At 43.3% G+C, this 19,173-nt stretch overlaps 1 protein-coding gene across 1 annotated transcript in view; it reads right to left on the bottom strand.

The window, feature by feature from the left end:
* ddx27 (DEAD (Asp-Glu-Ala-Asp) box polypeptide 27) overlaps positions 1 to 19,173 on the bottom strand; it is a 46,874-nt gene that overhangs the window by 10,879 nt on the left and 16,822 nt on the right. Inside the window, exons 9-15 of the mRNA XM_048550350.2 lie at positions 17,675 to 17,825; positions 16,268 to 16,367; positions 13,850 to 13,991; positions 12,870 to 13,023; positions 10,637 to 10,718; positions 9,437 to 9,614; positions 6,690 to 6,796 (exon numbers count right to left, since the gene is read on the bottom strand). Of these exons, the coding sequence (XP_048406307.1) occupies positions 6,690 to 6,796; positions 9,437 to 9,614; positions 10,637 to 10,718; positions 12,870 to 13,023; positions 13,850 to 13,991; positions 16,268 to 16,367; positions 17,675 to 17,825 (914 nt within the window). The remainder of the gene's footprint in view (positions 1 to 6,689; positions 6,797 to 9,436; positions 9,615 to 10,636; positions 10,719 to 12,869; positions 13,024 to 13,849; positions 13,992 to 16,267; positions 16,368 to 17,674; positions 17,826 to 19,173) is intronic.

Raw genomic sequence — 19,173 nt, 5'->3', positions numbered from 1 at the left:
GCCTTAAATGTACCTAAAGTTGGCGAATCTACTTCCGTTGCAGGCAAAGCGTCCCATTCCCTTACTGCTCTCTGAGTAAAGAAACTACCTCTGACACCTGTCCTGTATCTTTCACCCCTCAGTTTAAAGCTATGCCCCCTCATGCTCGCCGTCACCATCCTAGGAAAAAGGCTTTCCCTATCCACCCTATCTAACCCTCTGATTATTTTATAGGTTTCAATTAAGTCACCTCTCAACCTTCTACTCTCGAATGAAAACTGCCTCAAGTCCCTCAGCCTTTCCTCGGAAGACCTTTCCTCCATACCAGGCAACATCCTGGTAAATCTCCTCTGCACCCTTTCCAAAGCTTCCACATCCTTCTTATAATGCGGTGACCAGAACTGTACACAATACTCCAAGTGCAGCCGCACCAGAGTTTTGTACTGCTTCATCATAACCTCTTGGTTCCGGAACTCGATCCCTCTATTAATAAAAGCTAAAACACTGTATGCCTTCTTAACAGCCCTGTCAACCTGGGTGGCAACTTTCAAGGATCTGTGTACATGGACACTGAGATCTCTCTGCTCATCTACACTACTAAGGATCTTACCATTAGCCCTGTACTTTGCCCCCCGGTTACTCCTACCAAAGTGCATCACCTCACACTTGTCTGCATTAAACTCCATTTGCCACCTCTCAGACCAGCTCTGCAGCTTATCTATGTCTCTCTGCAACCTACAGCATCCTTCGTCACTATCCACAACTCCACCGACCTTAGTGTCGTCTGCAAATTTACTAACCCATCCTCTACACCCTCATCCAGGTCATTTATAAAAATGACAAACAGCAGCGGACCCAACACCGACCCTTGCGGTACACCACTAGTAACTGGTCTCCAGGATGAACATTTTCCATCAACTACCACCCTCTGTCTTCTTTCAGCAAGCCAATTTCCGATCCAAACTGCTGTGTCTCCTACAATTCCATTCCTCCGCATTTTGTACAATAGCCTATTGTGGGGAATCTTATCGAACGCCTTGCTGAAATCCATATACACCACATCAACCGGTTTACTCTCATCTACCTGTTTGGTCACCTTCTCAACGAACTCAAAAAGGTTTGTGAGGCACGACCTTCCCTTCACAAAACCGTGCTGACTATCCCTAATCAATTTATTCTTTTCTAGATGATTATAAATCCTATCCCTTATAACCTTTTCCAACACTTTACCAACAACTCAGGTAAGGCTCACTGGTATGTAATTACCAGGGTTGTCTCTACTCCCCTTCTTGAACAGGGGAACCACATTTGCTATCCTCCAGTCATCTGGCACTATTCCTGCACACAATGACGAGTTAAAGATCAATGCCAGAGGCTCGGCAATCTCCTCCCTGGCTTCCCAGAGGATCGAGGATAAATCCCATCTGGCCCAGGGGACTTATCTATCTTCACCCTCTGAAGCATTTCTAATACCTCTTCCTTGTGAACCTCAATCCCACCTAGTCTAGTAGCCTGTATCTCAGTATTCTGCTCGACAACATTGTCGTTTTCTAGAGTGAATACTGTTGAAAAATATTCATTTAGCGCTTCCCCTATCTCCTCTGACTCCACACACAACTTACCACTACTATCCTTGATTGGGCCTAATCTTACTTTTGTCATTCTTTTATTCCTTAAATACCTATAGAAAGCCTTAGGGTTTACCCTGATCCTATCCACCAACAACTTCTCATGTCTCCTCCTGGTTCTTCTGAGCTCTCTCTTTAGGTCTTTCCTGGCTACCTCGTAGCCCTCAAGTGCTCTAACTGAGCCTTCACATCTCATCCTAACATAAGCCGCCTTCTTCCTCTTGACCAGAGATTCCGCCTCCTTCGTAAGCCACGGCTCCCGCGCTCTGCAGCTTCCTCCCTGCCTGACAGGCACATACTTTTCTAGGACACACAGGAGCTTTTCCTTGAATCAGCTCCACATTTCTAATGTGCCCATCCCCTGCAGTTTCCTTCCCCATCCTATGCTTGCTAAATCTTGCCTAATCTCATCGTAATTGCCTTTCCCCAGCTATAACTCTTGCCCAGTGGTATACACCTATTCCTTTCCATCACTAAAGTAAACCTAACAGAACTGTGATCACTACCACCAAAGTGCTCACCTACTTCCAAATCTAACACCTGGCCAGGCTCATTACCCAGTACCAAATCTAATGTGGCTTCACCCCTTGTTGGCCTATCTACATACTGTGTCAGGAAGCCCTCCTGCACACTCTGGACAAAAACTGACCCATCTATAGTACTCGACCTATAGTGTTCCCAGTCAATATTTGGAAAGTTGAAGTCCCCCATGACAACTACCCTGTCTCTCTCACTCCTATCGAGAATCATCCTTTCCTCTACATCTCTGGAGCTATTCGGAGGCCTATAGAAAACTCCCAACAGGGTGACCTCTCCTTTCCTGTTTCTTACCTCAGCCCATACTACCTCAGTTGATGAGTCCCCAAACATCCTTTCTGCAACTGTAATACTGTCTTTGACTAACAATGCCACACCTCTGCCCCTTTTACCATCTTCTCTGTTCTTATTGAAACATCTAAATCCCAGAACCTGCAACAACCATTCCTGTCCCTGCTCTAGCCACGTCTCCGAAATGGCCACAACATCGAAGTCCCAGGTACCAACCCACGCTGCAAGTTCACCCACCTTATTCCGGACGCTCCTGGCATTGAAGTAGACACACTTCAAACCAACTTCTTGCTTGCCGGTGCCATCTTGCTTCCCTGAAACCTTATTTCGGACCACCCTACTCTCAACCTTTTCTATAGTCTAACTACAATTTTGGTGCCCACCCCGCTGTTGAATTAGTTTAAACCCACCCAAAAGGGGCGTGTGTACCTTTGGTCATGAAGTTAGGGAAACAAGTTATATATTGGTCTGTATTGCGTGAGGATTTGAGTACAGGAGTAAAGCAGTCTTGTTGCAAATGTGTAAAGCCTTGTTAAGACTGCAACTCAAATCATGTGCAGCTTCGGCCTGCCTACCCAAGCAAGGACGTAGTTGCCATAATGGGAGTGCAACAGAAAGGTTCACCAAATCAATTCCTTGGATAGCAGAATTATCCTGTGAGGCGTTTGAATTTTTACAGGGCTCGACAGGGTAGAGTCAGGAAGGATGCTTTCTATGGTTGGGGGTCCTAGAACTAGGGGATACAGCGAGTTTTGAGAAGATTTGTAGTTCAGGTTGAGGTTCTGGATGTGAGTTTGCTCGCTGAGCTGGAAGGTTAGTTTTCAGACATTTCATCACCATTCTAGGTAACATCATCAGTGAGCCTCCGACGAAGCGCTGGTGTTAAGTCCTGCTTTCTATTTATCTGGTTAGGTTTCCTTGGGTAGGTGATGTCATTTCCTGTTCCTTTTCTAAGGGGATGGTAGATTGGCTCCAAATTAATGTGTTTGTTGATGGAGTTCCGGTTGGAATGCCATGCTTCTAGGAATTCTCGTGCATATCTCTGTTTGGCTTGTCCTAGGATGGATGTGTTGTCCCAATCAAAGTGGTGTCCTTCCTTATCTGTATGTAAGGATACTAGTGATAGTGGGTCATGTCGTTTTGTGGCTAGTTGATGTTCATGTATCCTGGTGGCTAGCTTTCTGCCAGTTTGTCCAATGTAGTGTTTGTCACAGTTCTTGCAAGGTATTTTGTAATGACGTTCGTTTTGTTTGTCTGTATAGGGTCTTTTAAGTTCATTAGCTGCTGATTTAGTGTGTTGGTGGGTTTGCGGGCTACCCTGATGCCAAGAGGTCCGAGTATTCTGGCAGTCATTTCAGAAATGTCTTTGATGTAGGGGAGAGTGGTTATGGTTTCTGAGCCTGTTTTGTCTGTTTGTTTGGGTTTATTGCTGAGGAATCGGCAGACTGTGTTCATAGGGTACCCATTCTTTTTGAATACGCTGTATAGGTGGTTTTCTTCTGCTCTTCGTAGTTCCTCTGTGCTGCAGTGTGTGGTGGCTCGTTGGAATAATGTTCTAATGCAGCTTCGTTTGTGGGTGTTGGGATGGTTGCTCCTATAGTTCAATATTTGGTCCGTATGTGTTGTTTTCCTGCAGACGCTGGTTTGAAGTTCCCCATTGACTGTTCGCTCTACTGTGACATCTAGGAATGGCAGTTTGCTGTTGTTTTCCTCCTCTTTTGTGAATGTTATGCCAGTAAGGGTATTATTGATGGTCTTGAATGTTTCCTCTAATTTGTTTTGTTTCGTGATGACAAAGGTGTCATCCACATAGCGGACCCAAAGTTTGGGTTGGATGATTGGCAGAGCTGTTTGTTCGAGTCTCTGCATTACTGCCTCTGCTAAGAACCCTGATATCGGAGATCCCATGGGTGTACCGTTGGTTTGTCTGTAGGTGGTGAGGCATAGGTCCACTAGCTTGATGATGTTGTCCTTGCTGATGAGGTTGGTGGTGTCTGGTGTATGTGTCTTCGGTTCTTCTAATAGTGTAGTCAGTGTTTCTTTGGCCAGGTTGATGTTGATGGATGTGAACAGGGCTGTTACGTCAAAGGAGACCATTATTTCATCCTCTTCTATCTTTGAGTCTTTGATGGTGTTCAGGAATTTTTGGGTGGAGCGAATGGAGTGGTGGGAGTCTTCTACTAGGTGTTTTAGTCTTTGGTGTAGTTCCTTGGCTAATCTGTAGGTTGGTGTTCCATGTAGCGACACTATGGGTCTGAGGGGGTCTCCTGGTTTGTGAATTTTTGGTAGTCCGTAGAAGCGTGGTGTGTTGGATCCATCTGGTTTCATTTTTTGGAAGTCTCTCTTGTTTAATTCTCCAGATTTTTGAAGTTTTTTGAGTAAGGCTGTGATTCGGTTCTCTAGTTGTGGGGTCGTGTCTATCGCCACCTGTTGGTAAGTGTCAGTATCTGCAAGCAGTGCGTTCGCTTTCTCAATGCAGTCTGTTTGGTTTAAGATGACTGTCAAGCGTCCTTTGTCTGCAGGTAGGATAACAATGTTTTTATCTTTTTTGAGTCCTTTTAGGGCTTTCCTTTCTTGTGTATTGAGTGTGTTTTCAAACCAGCGTCTACAGGAAAACAACACATACGGACCAAATACTGAACTACAGGAGCAACCATCCCAACACCCACAAACAAAGCTGCGTTAGAACATTATTCCAACGAGCCACCACACACTGCAGCACAAAGGAACTACGCAGAGCAGAGGAAAATCACCTATACAGCGTATTCAAAAAGAATGGGTACCCTATGAACACAGTCCGCCGATTCCTCAGCAATAAACCCAAACAGACAAAACGGGCCCAGAAACCATAACCACTCTCCTCTAAATCAAAGACATTTCCGAAATGACTGCCAGACTACTCGGACCTCCTGGCATCAGGGTAGCCCACAAACCCACCAACACACTAAAACAGCAGCTAATGAACTTAAAAGACCCTATACAGACAACAAATAAAACGAACGTCATCTACAAAATACCTTGCAAGAACTGTGACAAACACTACATTGGACAAACTGGCAGAAAGCTAGCCACCAGGATACATGAACATCAACTAGCCACAAAACGACATGACCCACTATCACTCGTATCCTTACATACAGATAAGGAAGGACACCACTTTGATTGGGACAACACATCCATCCTAGGACAAGCCAAACAGAGATATGCACGAGAATTCCTAGAAGCATGGCATTCCAACTGAACTCCATCAACAAACACATTGATTCCGAATCAATCTACCATCCCCTGAGAAAAAGAACAGGAAATGACATCACCAACCCAAGGAAACCTAACCAGATAAATAGAAAGTGGGACATAACACCAGCGCTTTGTCAGAGGCTCACTGATGATGTTACCTAGAAAGGTGACAAACGTCTGAAAACGAACCTTCCAGCTCAGCGAGCAAACTCACATCCAGAACTAGGGGATATAATTTCAGAAAGCCACACAGACCATTTAGGATGGAGTTGAGGAGATGGCTCTTTACTCAGAGGATTGCAAACCCTTGGCATTTTCTACCCCAGAGCACTATCAGGGATCAGTGAGTATGTTCACAACACTGATAGATTTTGAGGCATCAAAGACATCATGAGATAGTGGGACTGTGGGGGAAAATGGCATTGAGGTAGGTCAGCCATGAATTTTGGAATAATGAATCAGGCTTGAGGGGCTGAATGGCCTACTCCTCCTTCTAAACAAGTGGATCAGGAACAACACACGCTTGCAGTTTGCAAAGAAAGAGCTAATTCCCTCTCAGTGTAGGTTATCAATAAAACATGGCAATAACTAGACTAACCTACTCCACAACAGTGCATCAGTAAGATAAGGGAGTAAAAAAAATTGACAGAAACTCTAATTGTTGATACAGTTCTTGACATTAAATCAGAAAAAGCTAAAGTAATGATCTTTTGGCACTGACCCCCTTTAGCACAGTATATCAAATTGTGAATCAGTACCTTACAGAGATATCAGCAAACAGAAAGCTCACAGTTACTTAACATCTGTGATACATGTATTTTTATAAAGCCAATATTTTAACAAATTACTGTCAACTCTGATGGAAGTCATCACTTACTGATACACTGTGATGAACACTGTGATGAACATTTCCAGTGTGTGATCACCTTCTGGTCCAACCTTAACATTCCATTGGTAATGCAAACCACGAAGTGTAAAGCAGGGTAGTCTAAACCATGATGTTAGCACGCAACATACCTGAGCCTCCGATCTCTGAAGCATCTTCTCCTCCTTTTCGAGCTGCAACACAGCATAGATTTCCTTTTCCAGTTTCTCTATCTTGTCCCTGAACTTTGTCACCACCTCTGTGGAGAGAGACCAGGGCATCAGCATGTGACCACATTTAGGAAAGGCCATGTACCCATCACACGAGCATCCCAAGAATCCCCATGGCACTGATGCCACCTCCTACTTGCCTTGAGGTAACACTTTGCTGGGTTACAATACAATGGTGAGGTCATGTCAAGTAGCAATTTCACAGTTGTGAGCCTAGACAATGAATACTAGAAGGCTATTTAATCGTAGAAGGCATCAGTGCCTCACCCAACGACCAATTTCCAGTGACAACCCTGTCACATTTCTTTCTTCTAATGTCAGGGGCGTTAGGCAACCTGGAGTAAACTCCGTAAAAATCACAGTCAACAGTGCCAATTTTCTTTTCTTAAACAACATTGAACTGTCAGTGAAAATGGTTACAAGGAGTTAGTGCGCGCTCGGGAGCTGTATTAATATAAACAGCAGTTATTAGAGAGTCAGTTTCACACGACTGCCTTTTAAACAAATGAACATGTGCTGTCACAGTTTGAAGCCTATCAACAGTGCAGACAAATTGCTTTTTAAATTCTGTTCTCAAACCGCTTTCTCTGCTTCACAAATTCAGCTCACTCTGTTCTGTGCGGATGGGAACTGATTTGTGTAATATGCCCCTTCTTCTGCTGCAGGCACAACAATTTGCAAAACAATGTCATTACAAGGACCACACACACTTCAGCACCTTGTCCTAAAGATTAGACACTGAGGGTCAGCACGTTATTTTATTAAGGGAACATCAGAACCAAATCCATTTCTTATCAGACATGCCACCACATACACAGCTTTCCAGTACAAGTAATTCTATGGTGGTTAGAAGCTGCACAGCACCTAAAAACTACAAGTGGGCATTATCCAGTGGTTCTGAGGCAGTAGTCTTTGTAACGCCCACAAGATCTGAAAGAAGTCATATACAGTTTTAAAAATCTATATTTCTTTAATGTTAAAACTTTTGCTGCACCAAAACATGATTGCCGTTGATCCTATGATGCAAAGAGACTACAAATCTGGCAAATTCCAACCAGGAGAGAACTTAAACCATCTTCCTGAACCTCTCATTTGTACGAACACTACGAACTAACACAAACGAATGGTAAATACTGCAGTATCACTAGCACGACTGAGAACAAACGAGAGCCATCAAATCCCATTACACCTGAAGTGGCAGCATTGGCCCACCACCTATCTCATTCAACAGATAATGGGCTTTGACTAGGGCCATACAAACTTAACCTCATTAGATTTATGGAGCTGCTAACAATCCCATTTAAGGCTAATACTGAATACTGGATGCCTGACCAAAGGCATAGAAACAAGTTGTTAAATTGAAACTGACTTCTTAATGTATTCAGAGAAGATTTATAAGGATGATGCCGGGACTGAAGGGTTTGGGTTATAAGGAGATCCTGGAAGGGCTGGGCCTTTTTTCACTGGAGCATAGGAATCATACAGCATTGAAATGGACCCTTCAATTCATTATCCAAAACTGAACTAGTCCCATGTGCCTGTGCTTGGCCCAATTCCCTCCAAACATTTCTCATTCATGTATTTCTCTCAATGTCTTTAAATGTCGTAACTGTACCTACATCCATCACTTTCTCCATACATTTATTCCACACACAAACCACTCTCAGTGTGAAAAAAAAGCTTGTGTCTTTTTTAAATCTTTCTCTTCTCACCCTAAAAAATGTCCCCTAGTCTTGAAATCCCCTATCCTAGGGAAAAGACACTTGGCATTCACCTTATCTACACCCCTCATGATTTTATAAACCACCATATGGTCATCCCTCAAACTCCTACATGAATAGGAAAGGTTTAGATGGATATGAGCCTAACACAGGTAAGTGTTACTGGTTCAGTTTGGGGGTCATCATGGGACTAGTTCAGTTTTGGATAATGGCTGGACCGAAGGGTCCGTTTCCATGCTGTATAACTCTTATAATATCATTGTGGCAAATCATGGAGCTCAGTATCCTGTTCCTGCTTTTATCCTATTCCCTTTGATCCCTTTAACCCCAAGAACTATATCTATCTCTTTCTTGAAAACATTCAATGTTTCGGTCTCAACTGGTTTCCGTGGCAGCGAACACCACATGCCCACCACTCTCTGGGTGAAGAAACTTCTCATCTCATGACACCAATACCAAACCCTAGGCTTAAAAAAACCTGTTTCTAGTCTGAATCTCATTCAAAATTTTATTCTTGAAGAAAATTTGGATTTGCCTGAAAAGGAGTCAAAATCTGTAAGTCAACGTCATTTTACTGGATCTTCCTGAATTTCTTTGCAACTTTCGCTAACTACATGACCTAAATCCAAGTTCCCACAGAAAAGTACCTTCAAAAGACGCTGATTTTCTAAACTCAGACAAAAAAAACAATGTTAACATCTTTTATTTCCTATTTTTTGCAAGTTTTTCTTAACAATAAACTTCTCTCCTTTCTGCCTTTTTTCCCTACCTGTATACTCATTTGTGATTCTGTTGTGACCACTTGAATACTTGATTAAATCATACTTTTAATTTAACCTTAATGAGGGACATTGTAGGCCATTCAAATATTGAACTTCACAAAAGGATTAGGATCTTTCTCTTGCGCCTGCAACACTTTTCAAGCACAATTTCTCCATCATTTCTCACCTTGTGGGATGACCCGAGCTTTGACTTCAGTTTTGGCTTTCCTCACAATCTCTTTCAACATTTTCCTTTCTGTTTCACCGACAAGGGAAACGGATCTTCCACTCCGGCCCGCTCGTGCCGTACGGCCTACTCTGTGCACATAATGCTTAACGGTATTGGGCATTGTGAAGTTTATTACCTAGCTCAGAAGAACAAAGATATAGTTACTGTTACCAAGCAACATATATTAGGAGCCAATTTACTTCATCATTTTCACCTTTGCAATCAAACCCTAAATCAATGTTTGAACCACATAAGTAAACACAAAGAATGGCAGATACTGGAAATCTGAAAAAGAAACACACACAGAGTGCTGGAGAAACACAGCATGGCTTTGGCTACAGACGCTGCCAGACCTGCTGTGTTTCCCTATCACTGTCTTTTTTTTAAAAAATCCCATTATGTGAAACAAAATTTGCTGTTATGGTGTTCTCACCATCAGAACTTTACCACCCAACTCAACAGCATTCTTTTCTGTAGGTCCAAACCATAACTGAAGTCCTAGTGTCCTGTCATAAAGATGAGCCATCTCCTTTTGGGTAGACTTTAGACCTTTTCAGCAGGAACCATAGCTCTTGATAGCACTCTCAATGGGTACACAATTCTCCTGTGTTCTAACGTATGGTTCGCGGTTCCATTGACCTCCTGTAGCCTTGGTTAGCAGAGTGCCATTGCTAAAGGAATGAAACACAGAGCTGTCTCTTTGGAATTTGCACATTCTTCCTCTGCCTACATGGGTTTTCTCCCACAGTCCAAAAATGTGTAGTTTTTAGGTGGATTGGCCACACTAAATTGCCCATAGTGGCCAGGGCAAGCTGGAAGGATTAGCCATGGGAAATGCAGGGTTACAGGGATAAGAGTGGGGAGTGGATCTTGTAGGATGCTCTTCAGAGGGTTGGTGTGGGCTTGATGGGCCAAATGGCCTGCTCCCACACTGTAGGGACGCTATGATTCTAATTTGACCTCTGACTCCTGAGAACAGGCCCAGTATTCTGACATTACTGTGCCTGATGTCAACTGTACCCTGTTGGTGTAACAGTGCTTTTAGGCAGGCAGTCCAAGAACAGTATGTGCACAGAATACATTAAAAGCGACCATCCATCTTAGCAACTCACTAATTCCCCTATCAATTAGTCTCTATACAATTATTCAATCACTTACCGTTTTGACCCCATCAATGTCCAGCCCTCTAGCTGCAACATCAGTAGCCACAAGAATATCGATCTGCTCATCTTTAAAGCGCCTGTCACCATAGAATCAAAAACAAGGGATCAGTCAATAATGGCCTGACACTCAGTTTCATATTTTTGCAGCGGAACACGCTCCAGAAAGTGACTTCGTTTATCAAGAAGTCACAAGAAAAATGCTCTTTGGAGATGGAATAAAAATTTACATTTCAATGCATCTGCTTTCACTGACTAATGGAAACATTCTACATGCACAAGTATAGAAATCTAAGGTTTAAAAAACAAATCACAGTAAATAACTAAGATAACAAGGTGTGGAGCTGGATGAACACAGCAGGCCAAGCAGCATCAGAGGAGCAGGAAGGCTGATGTTTTTGGGTATAGACCCTTCATCAGAAAAGGGAGATGGGGAGAGGGTTCTGGAATAAATAGGGAGAGAGGGGGAGGTGGATAGAAGATGGATAGAGGAGAAGATAGGTGGAGAGGAGTCAGACAGGTCAAAGAGGCAGGGATGGAGCCAGTAAAGGTGAGTTAGGGAGGAGATAGGTCAGTGCAGGGAGGACGGCCAGGTCAAAGGGGCGGGATGAGGCTAGTAGGTAGGAGATAGGGGTGGGGGATAGGTGGGAGGAAGGACAGGTTAGGGAGACGGGGACAAGCTGAGCTGGTTTTGGGATGCGATAGAAGGAGGGGAGATTTTGAAGCTTGTGAAGTCCACATTGATACCACTGGGCTGCAGGGTTCCCAAGCGGAACACGAGGTGCTGTTCCTGCAACCTTCGGGTGGCATCATTGTGGCACTGCAGGGGGCCAAGGATGGACAAGTCGTGTAAGGAATGGGAGGGGGAGTTGATTAGCGCAAACCGAGCGTAGGTGTTCTGCAAAGCAGTCTCCATGGGTAGAGCGGATGCAGTGTACCACATTAGCAGATGTGCAGGTGAACATGTGCTTGATGTGGAAAGTCTTCTTGGGGCCTGGGATGGGGGTGAGCAGGAGGTGCAGGGGCAGGTGTAGCGCTTCATGTGGTTGCAGGGAAAAGTGCTGGGTGTAGTGGGGCTGGAGGGGAGTGTGGAGCGGACAAAGGAGTCCCGGAGAGAGTGGTCCTTCCAAAAAGCAGATGAGGGGTGGGGAGGTAAAAATGTCTTTGGCAGTGGGGTTGGATTGCAGATGGCAGGAGTGTCAGAGGATGATGCATTGGATCCGGAGGTTGGTGGGGTGGTATGTGAGGACGTGGAGGACACGAGAGGATTCTGTTTTGAAAGGGAAGTTGTTGAGGGTGAGGACGAATTCGGCTAAGCGAACAAGGGTGTCAGTGGAGGGGACTGATCGGGCTTACGGGACAGGAAGAAGCAGAGGACCTTTAGGCCATATACATGGGGAATGCAGGTGTAAAGGGACTGGGCGTCCATAGTAAAGTTGAGGTGTTGGGGACCGGGTACTTGGAAGTATACCTTGTTATCTCAGATTCTCCAGCATCTGCAGTTCCTACTATCTCTGAAACACTAAATAGTTTAATAACTCTGACTTGACCCAAACAGGAACATTTTTCAACAAGGACCAACAGATTACCATTAAGAATGAGAGCCTGGATTAGTCCCCTTCCTAATCCCAAACCTTGGAGTAAACTCCACTTCCCCAATTCCTGGCTTGGTTAAGATAAACTAACTCAGCAGAGACCTGGTTTGTAGACCTCAGTATGACAAATATAACAAATTATGCAGATTCCAGAGGCAGAACTCCCATATGAGCAGCAGTAAACCTGGGATCAGAATCATAAAGGAGAAATGCAGGAAGTGATGATTAACAAAGTTGTCATGTGTACTCCCAAAGAATGGTTAAAATTAGCAAAGTCTTTTACTGATAGTCCTTGCCCGAAGGCACCAAAGCCCAATGGTTTCAGGGATGCTGCCATGTCTTTCACATTTCACCCAAACTGCACATCTAGTCACTCCAAGTTAGCAGACTACTCTAAAGCAGAGGACATTGATGAAAACCCTAAATCTATGTGCGTGTTACATCTAAACACCATTTATTTCTCAACAGGAGGGAACCCAGGCTGATATGTGCATCTTAGCTATGGCGCACGGTAGTCAGGTTTGCTCAGCATTTTCATTCTGCATTGGCTTCCCATAATGTTCACTTTCCTTATGCATGTTGAGTAATTTAAATTGTGTGTCTTGTATCACCTATTCATTTGGTTGGTCCCCTTACCTAAGGGCCTCCAGTCGCTGTGTTTGAGAGAGGTCACCGTGTAGCTCACCAACCTTCAATCCCATCAGCCCCAGGAGGATGTGCATTCGATGGGCCTGCTTTTTAGTCTGTGTGAACAACATGACATGATCCTGAAATGTACGAGTCAGAAGAGCTAAAAGACAAGGACAGAAAATTTATTATTGTAAGTGCAATAACTCAGTTCAAGTACAGAGCTGCACTGATTTAGTCAAATGGTCTGGTCATTCCTTTCTCACACCAAGCCGAAATTCTTATTCAGTAAAAGCAAAATAGAAAGGAACAATGGGAAAGGCTTACATTTAATAAGCAGTGCTCGTGGCCATAGGGCATCCCATTGCAAGTTTACAGCCAATTTGCACTAACATAAGGATGGGCAAATAATTTGTTTTGGTGTCACTGGCTGAGTGGTATATATTGCTGGACTGTGATGAATGTTCGCGCTATTCTTACAGTAACACTATGTGATTCTTTAGCATGTCTCAGATGGGACCCGAGTTTAACTTCTCATCTAAAGTATGTGACAGTGCAACACAGTTTTAACTCCACATTGAGTGTCAGCCTAGAAGAACCCCACTCCCCCACGAGTAACCAACTACAATAGGGACAACAATTCAAAAATGCTTCATTATTGCGAAAACCTTTTGTACAACCCCGAGTCCCTGAAAAATTCTGTGGAAATTCAGAACATTCTCTATTTTAAACTCAAAATGATCTATTCCTAACCAGTTTATCATGCAAATAACGCCATTGAGAACTCTGTAACAGAACCAGAAAGTCAACTAAAGGCAACAACAAATGCAGAAAAATGAATAGCGACCTACGTTAAAGTTTGTCATCAATAGAGTGGTATTAATTGCAAATTACGTAAAACTATGGAAATGGCAGTGCAACAATTACCTGAAGCGTTCGTTATGTATTGTATCCCGTGGAACACAATAATTCAAACATTCCAGATTTACCTGAAACAAGGGCTTCCCTGTCACCCTCACGGTTTGGCCGGATCCGAATGAATTCCTGACGAAGGAATGGTGCTACATCAGTGTTACTGTTCACAAAAATTCGCACTGGATTCTTCAGTGACACGGATGCTAGGTCTTTCACCTGCAGGAAAACATTGAGAAAGGAAAGTAATTAAGAAAGATGTATGTGCCTGCAATCTGCTCTAAAGTTATTTCTTATTTGGTCAGGGGATAAAAGGTAAGTTCTCTTGGAATGGACACAAAAAAAAAGGAAGAAATGGATAAATCAGGTTACTGCAAACTAGCCAAACAAACAAAGACAATATGTAATCTTCTCAAAAGTCAGAATGTAGGATAAAATCAGTACTCATTTAGAACAAGATGGGGTGGACTGAAGACGGCCAGTGTGGATTTGTGAAAGGCAAGGTAGGCTTGAAAAATTTAATGAGCTTCTTTGAGCAAACTTGTTTGCAAAGGAGTTGCAGTGGATGGTGTGTGTACATTTCAGAGGTAATTTAACAAGGTGTTAGACTGGAAGTTGATAAAATTAAAAGACGCAAATTAAGAGTATTGGCAGGGAGTGGAAAAAAAAGGACTAAAAGATAGAAGTAGTAGCCAATGAACATATATCTAATTTGAGATTATTGTTGGAACCACTGATCTTCTCAATAATTAATGTGCTGGCCTATATTTAGCTTGCAGTCAAAACATCTATGAGTTTATAGCAGCTTACTGTGTTTAGATTGGCATTTCATACAATCTAATTGTGACTACATTACAAAATACTTCAATGGTCATAAAGCATTTGGTATATCCAGTGGTTGTGAAATGTGCTATATAAATGCATATAGAACACAGAATTGTACAGCACAGGTACAGGCCTTTCTGCCTACCATGTCTGTGCTGACCATGATGCCATTCTAAATTAATCCCATCTGCCTGCACGTGGTCTGTGTTCCTTTATTTTCTGCCTGTTCATATGTCTAAGTGTTTCTTAAACATTGCAATCGTCTCCTCTTCTACCACCTGCTACAGGAACGATGTTGTGAAACTTGAGAGGGTTCAGAAAAGATTCACAAGAATGTTGCCAGCGTTGGAGGGTTTGGGCTATAGGGAGAGGCTGAAGGCTGGGAATATTTTCCCTGGAGCATCAGACCTGATAGAAGTTTATAAAATTATGAGGGGCATGGATAGTGGGAATGGTCAAGCCCTTCTCCCCCTGGTGCAGGGAGCTCAAAAGCAGAGGATACAGATTTAAAATGAGAGGTGAATGATTTAAGAAGAACCTGAGGGGCATCTTTTTCACACAGAAGGTGGTGTGTACATGGAATGAGCTGCCAGAGGTGGTGGAGGAGGCTGGTACAATTACAACAATTAAAAGGCACCTGGAAAGATACATGAATAGGAAAGGTTTAGAGGGAAATGAGCCAAATGGGACTAGATTAATTTGGGATATCTGGTCAGCATGGACGAGTTGGACTGAAGGGTCTGTTTCCATTTTTGTACATCTCGATGACTGCCTGGCACTTTTACCCCACCTAGCAACATCTTCTAGGCACCTACCTGTGTAAGAAACTTTCCTCGCACGTCTCCTTTAAACGTTCCTCCTCCCACCTTTAACATATGCTCCGTAGTATTTGACATTTTCGCGCTGGCCATCCAACCTATCCATGCCTCTTATAATTCTATATACTTTTATCAGGTCATTCCTCAGCCTCTGATGCTCGTGTGAAAACAATCCACGTTTGTCCGACCTCCCCTTATAACTAACACTTGAATCCAGGCAACATCCTGCTAAACCTCTTTTACACCCTCCCCAAAGCCTCGACAACTTACCTATGGCGTAGTGACCAAAATTGCACATAATACTCCAAATGTGGCCTAACTACAGTTTGTGTAATAATTAGAATTTGAACGTGGGACACTTCCAACAAAGTTTGCAAGTTAACACTGGAGAAGAACATGGTAAGAGACATCAAATTTCAGACTGGTATACTGGGTATATAGATGCTTGATTAAGCTGAATGCTTTGAAATGGGGAGGTGACACAGGAAGAGTGAGGAACATACACAAAATGGAAAAACCTAAGGAACAGAGGTTCAAGATCACAGGTGTGCAAAGAAAATAATATTTATTGGATCCTAGATTTTTAAATAAATTATATAACAGACTAAAACAGTCAAGAAGTAATACTAAACTTATATAAGATTTTCTATAGAGCACGACTGAAATAATGTAAGTTTTGAGATCATGACTTAAGAAGGATGTCAAGACCACGAGGGAGAGATAAAAAAAAAACAGGCCAGAGAAAAGCTGATGGGATGATCCCTATTATTGACACTGCGAGATTATTGCTAGCCTCAACTACTTGGAGACTTGAGCTACTGACATTCAGTCTGGCCTGCAACACAGCAATACCTCATCAGTCATGGTGGCAGAGAATAACATTGTCTGTCGCTGATGGGAGCAGAGACGAATGATCTCCTTCATCTGTTCCTCAAAGTACTCATCCAGCATTCTGCGGGGGGGAAATGTAGGGAACATATTTATCAGTACTGTTCTGCTATCTCACTCAGTTATTTCACCAGTTTTATCTGTCTAAAATACTGGAATCGCAACAATTTGTACAGAACAGCACAATCAGAGAAATACAGTATCACAGAGTAACTGTAAGGGTGGAGTTAGGTGGTGAATGGATTTGAAGCCAACAACTTAATTTTAAATGATTGGTGGTAGAAAACTAGTGAAAATCAGCAAGAAATTGGGACATCTGGTTAAATGAAAATCAGAGTTGAACAAGAATTTAGTAGCACTTTAATGACAGATTAGATACAGAGTTACAGGGTTTATTTGGAGAGGACAACATGTAATGGGTCCAAATGGACTGAAAGAAGGCACCATATTTAATTTCTGTCTGTGCTAGGCCAGCTATTGGATCTCAGACAATTGTGCAATGGAGTGTAACCATTGATCTTAATGCCCGTCTGGGGTCCCAATCCTAATCCTCACTGCAAGGTTTGTAGGTGACGAGCTCAAGCAATGACATGAGTGAGATCAGTTGGAATGTATCCTCTAGGTTGTCAGTTCTCATTGGCCATCCTTTTAGGCGAAGAGTAGCCACTTTGGCGAATTGCCTGGGGCTGTAAGTGCCAGGGTCCATGAATTCATATTCCGTACAAGCAATAGTCTCTCTGTAAAAAAGGAATGAAAGCTGAACAAAGAAACAACTGACCAATTTGAGTGGCTAAATTAAGCACCTTTAGCCTCTAGTGTAGCACCAAACCTTCTGAGTGCATGAGGGCTGGAATGATGAAAGAAGAGGATGATCCTAGTGAGACAGACAGTGGCTCTGAAGACAGACACCAACAAGATACATGACTCTTTTACAGTTTTCTGACAAAGTGTACATGTGACCAGTCACCTCGGAAAAGCTGAGGACTTTACCGAGAATCATCCCACAGAAACCTAGCTACAAAAATGCCGTTGCTCACACGACTGGTGCAACATTCCATCCTATCCTCAGCCAAATGAAGAAACCTGAAGCCAGAATGACACTATTTGCCCATTTTGTTGACTGCCTGGAATAAACTGGAATAGATCAAATGACGGGAACTGTACATCCAATACAAATCACTTCTCATTTGTTTTAGAGTTTAGCTTTGTTAAGGCTTTTTGATTTCTAAAAGATTTTAATGATTTATGTATTTGAAACAGAAATGTGGACTTCACACAATCATCTCCTCAGCTTTACCCATTCAAGAAACAGTGAGGCCTCTTCCCTTTTAATTCTTTAACTATGGACAGAGCCATACTGTCCGTGCTTACCTGTCTGCTTCATCAAGAATGAGGACCTCAATGCTGCTGAGGTCGAAGGATGGACAGTTGTGAAGGTGATCAATTAATCGGCCAGGGGTGGCAATGAGAACATCAGGCCTCGCCCTCAGAGATGCCTCTTGGGTTTTTACATCCAGTCCACCTGAAATCAAATGGCGCATCTGAGAAATTGATCTAATACTCGCCTAGTTGCCTAGCCGTATACTACTTTAAAATGGAGAAAGGTTGCTGAACTCAGGAGCACAGATGGACCTGGATGCTCTGTTACATGAATCATAAAAAACATTAGCTTGCAGGTACGGCATGTGATTAGGAAGACAAAGGCACTGAGCATAGACTATAACAACAAGGACATTTTACTTGAACACAATGTTGGTGGGACCACATCCGGAGTACCAGAGAATAATTCTGGTACCTAATTTGAAAAAGAATTTAATCACATTAGAAGCAGTATAAAGGAGGCGCACTCAATTCATTCCTGAGAATAAGGACTTATGGTGAAACTCCCATTGAAGTGGAGAAAATTGAGAGGTTTCAATTAGATCATATTCAAGATCTGAGGGGGCATGAAATAATGAATTCTGAAAGGATACTTTCCCTGTGAGTGAGTAGAACTAGAAACGCAGAAGAATATGATGTAGACAAACAGGAAGCCGGAATAAGACAACAAGTCAAGCAGCATTTGGAGGAAAGGAGAATTCAAGGGCTGGAGGTGGAATGGTGGTGATAGGCGGACACTGGTAGTAGATATAACCTGATTGGTTGATGGGAAGGATGAATCCGGCTGGTGGTAGTAGGGAGGGTCAGGTGGTGGAATGAGGAGGAGGAGGTGGGGCTGAAAAGGGAGCGGGGGATGAGTGGGAAGGTGATTTGAAATTGGAGAACTCAATACTGAGTCCTCAGGGCTGTAGGATGCCCAAGTGGAGAACAGTGTGTGGTTCCTCAAATTTGCGTTCTGCTTCACTGTGACAGTGGAGGAGGCAGAGAACGGACATGTCGAAGGGGCAGGAGTTGAAATGGACAGTAATCGGGAGGTTTGGCTAGCTGTTACAGGCCAGATGAAGACGCTCAGCAAAACAGTTACCTAGTCTACATTTGGTCTCTACCAACGTAGAGAAGACCACATCAGGAAGCAACGGATGCAGTAGGCTAGGTTGGAGGAGATGCAGGTGCCTCAAATGGAGGGGCTGGTTAGGGCCCTGGTTAGGGAGGTGATCTGTAGGCAGGTGTTGCAGCTTTTACAGTTACAGGGTTTTTTTTGTCGGGGGGTGCGGAGCAGTTTGGAGTGTAGCACAAACTAAGGAATGGCGAAGGGAATAGTCCTTGCGGAGAGTTGAGAGGAGTAGGGAGTGGAAGATGTTCCGGGTGAGGGGGTCTAATTAATGTTGGCTTAAGTGTTTGAGGATGATACTTTGGATGCTGAGGCTGGTGTGGTGGAAAGTGAGAACAAGGGAGACCCTTTCTTTATTATGTTTGGCGGGGGGGTGGTT

Source organism: Stegostoma tigrinum, chromosome 19, assembly GCF_030684315.1.
Source record: "Stegostoma tigrinum isolate sSteTig4 chromosome 19, sSteTig4.hap1, whole genome shotgun sequence".
NCBI lineage: Eukaryota > Metazoa > Chordata > Chondrichthyes > Orectolobiformes > Stegostomatidae > Stegostoma > Stegostoma tigrinum.
This window is presented reverse-complemented; position numbering and strand designations above follow the sequence as displayed.